General features: G+C 41.6%; 1 protein-coding gene across 1 annotated transcript; it reads left to right on the top strand.

The window, feature by feature from the left end:
* The first annotated feature begins 250 nt into the window (after window positions 1–250).
* On the top strand, window positions 251–2,708 carry LOC122373443. The gene is made up of 2 exons (XM_043351511.1): window positions 251–2,177; window positions 2,353–2,708. Exon 1 carries the CDS (start codon window positions 533–535, stop codon window positions 2,021–2,023), a length of 1,491 nt encoding a protein of 496 aa, XP_043207446.1. The 5' UTR covers window positions 251–532; the 3' UTR covers window positions 2,024–2,177; window positions 2,353–2,708.
* Window positions 2,709–3,200: the final 492 nt, after the last annotated feature.

Genomic DNA, 3,200 nt, shown 5'->3' with positions numbered 1-3,200 from the left:
CTGCTCTGATGTCCCCACTATTTCTTTTTTGTTAATAAAGGCAAATTTTATCAGACGTTCTGTCAATTATAATGATAAATAAATGACCCATGATGCCTTATAAATTATTGATAACCTGTATTTCAAGTTCCCGACCCCACGTGGACAAATTGTCATTCGCTCAAAAGCCCATCACATACATATGTGACTTGTGAGATACTTTACTGCTAACCTAAAGAAGAATACTTTACTGCTAACCTAAAGAACAGACCTAAAGAATGATGACGACCTTATCGTCAAGCGCTCAGATAAATGCAAGGGATTAGTCCTTTTGGAGAAATCAGAGTACGTACACAAGACTGAAACTATAGTGAATGATTATCAGCCCATTGACAAAAATCCAACCAAAAAACTAGACGTCGAGACTTCTGACCTCATCACCGAGACTTTGGCAGGTAAACTACCCGACAAAATCATACACGCTCTAAAACCTAACGAGTCACGCACGGCAGAACTTTATGGACTTCCGAAAACACACAAACCAGGCAACCCGATGAGACCCATAGTATCAGCATGTGGGGACCCAGTTGACAAGCTCTCGTGGTTCCTAGAGAGAATAATCACCCAGCTTCTGATCCTAGTACCAGCCCACTTAACTAACACCTATGACTATTTGCAACACCTGAGCACTCGATTCCCTTCTGGCCTCCCACCCGGTGCCATCGCATTCACAGTAGACGTGAACAATCTCTACGGTAACATCCCCACAGCAGAAGCGATAGAGGCGACTATAGCTATGCTACGTACCCACTCGTCAAAGGTGAACTTATATGGTCTCACCATCCCTGATGTGAAAAAATTACTTGAGCACTGTCTGGAAAACAACTATGTACGCTTCGGTACAAAATATTACAAGCAAACCCAGGGGATAGCTATGGGAAGCCGTATAGCCCCTCCCCTGGCTATCCTCTTCATGAACGCAGTAGAAACACGCATACTAGCATCGGATAGACTACAACCTGCACTTTACCTTAGATACATCGACGATATTTTTGGTATTTGGACCCATGGCTCGCAAAACTTAGATGAATACATACAGTTCATTAATAGCTTCCATCCTTGTCTAAAATTCAGCTTCGAACGCACCGATCTCTCGTCACAAAGACAAATTCCCTTCCTTGATACACTAATCACTGTAGAACCCTCAGGAGCATACACCACAGAACTTTATGTTAAGCCATCAGCAGCCCCTATCATATTACATTTTGACTCCAGCCACCCTATGCAGACCAAAAGGAGCCTCATACACTCTCAGTCGCTTAGAGCTGTTCGTTTGGGGTCTGATAAAGCAGCACAGGACCGGGGTCTACAAAAAATAACGGACATATTCATTTCCAGCGGCTATCCGATTAAACTGATTCGTAACATACAAAACGCAATCAGATATAAAAACAAACAATCTCAAAAGAAAAAGTCTTCTCCCAATATTACCTACATATCTCTACCTTACATTGACGAAACCCTCACACGTAAAGTCAACGCAGCAGTGAAGTCCTCAGATTTGGATATTCGAGTTGCGTGGAAAAGCGGACCTACACTCTCAAATCAACTGACCTCGTCTGCACTGCAACCCCCTGATTGTCCCAGGGGGTGTCGTAAGACTTGCAGTACGTGTGAGGGTGGCCTCAAAGGTAGATGCCATACCAAAAACGTTGTGTATGAGATTAAATGTAAAATGTGTGGAGATACATACATTGGTAAAACTAAACGCATGGTGAGGACTAGATTTATGGAACACTTGGGAGACGCTAGGAACAAAAGGAAAGGTACTGACCTAGGTGATCATATACTGACAGCACACCCCACAGCACAACCGATGAACACTGACTTCGAAATTTCTATTCTTCATAGATGCAAGGACGAAGCGAACCTTTTAATAACTGAATCAATTGAGATAAGAAACAAAAAACCAGCACTTAACAAAAACACATCATCATGGCGCTTACTCCATCCAGTTCCCTACACATCATCATATGCACATTAGCGCTTGTTCCTTGGCTTGTTCTGTTGGTAGCGTTATATGACACCGATACCTACATAGTAGCAGTAGTTCCTTTCGTGTCTAACAGATGGCTCCAGTAGGCAGCGCCTGTAGATATGCTGTACCGCCGAACACTGATTATGATTGGGTATTATAGGTCATTGTTAGCTGTGATTTAGGTTGATGTGTATGTATTAGTGTGCGCGTAGTACGAATTCTGAGATGGAATGATAGCGTAATTCGCGTAGTACGTATTGTGTTGTCGACTGTTAAATAGGTATACGTATTTATTAACAAAGACAAATAATAGCGCGCAGTACGCACTATTATAGGTCATTGTTAGCTGTGATTTAGAATGATGTGTATGTATTAGTGTGCGCGTAGTACGAATTCTGAGATGGAATGATAGCGTAATTCGCGTAGTACGTATTGTGTTGTCGACTGTTAAATAGGTATACGTATTTATTAACAAAGACAAATAATAGCGCGCAGTACGCACTTAGGGGTCGATCTTAAAATTATTATTCGTCTAAATCTCAAGATATCTGTTAATCCTTTCACGATATTTATTGCATGCGCATGATTTGTGTCTGAGCTTGGCCTGCATCTCTGTGTTCTATTTGTTGAATTTACCTATATGTATCCGAAGAAGCCCCGTGGGTGAAACGTAATACAACTATTCTATCAATTTTGATCCTAAATAATGAGCATCTGGCTAATCATCTTCATCATCATATGTAACACAATGCTCAGTACTAGCATCTCCATCCTCAAAAACTTTACTGCTAACATGCCCTAATCATATAATGCAGGATATGGGATCACGAACTATGGAAAACATAGCCCGGTGAAGGACTGCTCCGGTTGTTTTTCAATAGAAAAACACAATTCTAACGAAGTGTTTGCCTTCTCAAACAACCTATGGTTACTGAATGATAATCAGCGAGACGGTCGCAACTCACAACTGGCGGATGTCTGGAACGCAAAGGCAATGTCTGGATCACAGAAAACGACTTTGCCAATGCATTTACTAAAATAGCATGGCGAGTCGCATTTATTTGTTTGATATATCCGTTGCTTACGCTAAACCATCTGGAAATCATGCAAATCTAAAGATATCAGCAAACCATGAGTTCAAGGAAAAGCCGAATGCTAGGATGCAGCTTGGGTCCAGTACTTA

This window comes from Amphibalanus amphitrite, unplaced genomic scaffold (genome assembly GCF_019059575.1).
Source record: "Amphibalanus amphitrite isolate SeventyFive unplaced genomic scaffold, NRLGWU_Aamphi_draft 001497F_arrow, whole genome shotgun sequence".
Classification (NCBI taxonomy): Eukaryota; Metazoa; Arthropoda; class Thecostraca; order Balanomorpha; family Balanidae; genus Amphibalanus; species Amphibalanus amphitrite.
The sequence above is the reverse complement of the archived record's forward strand: the minus strand, read 5'-3'. Positions and strand labels throughout refer to the sequence as shown.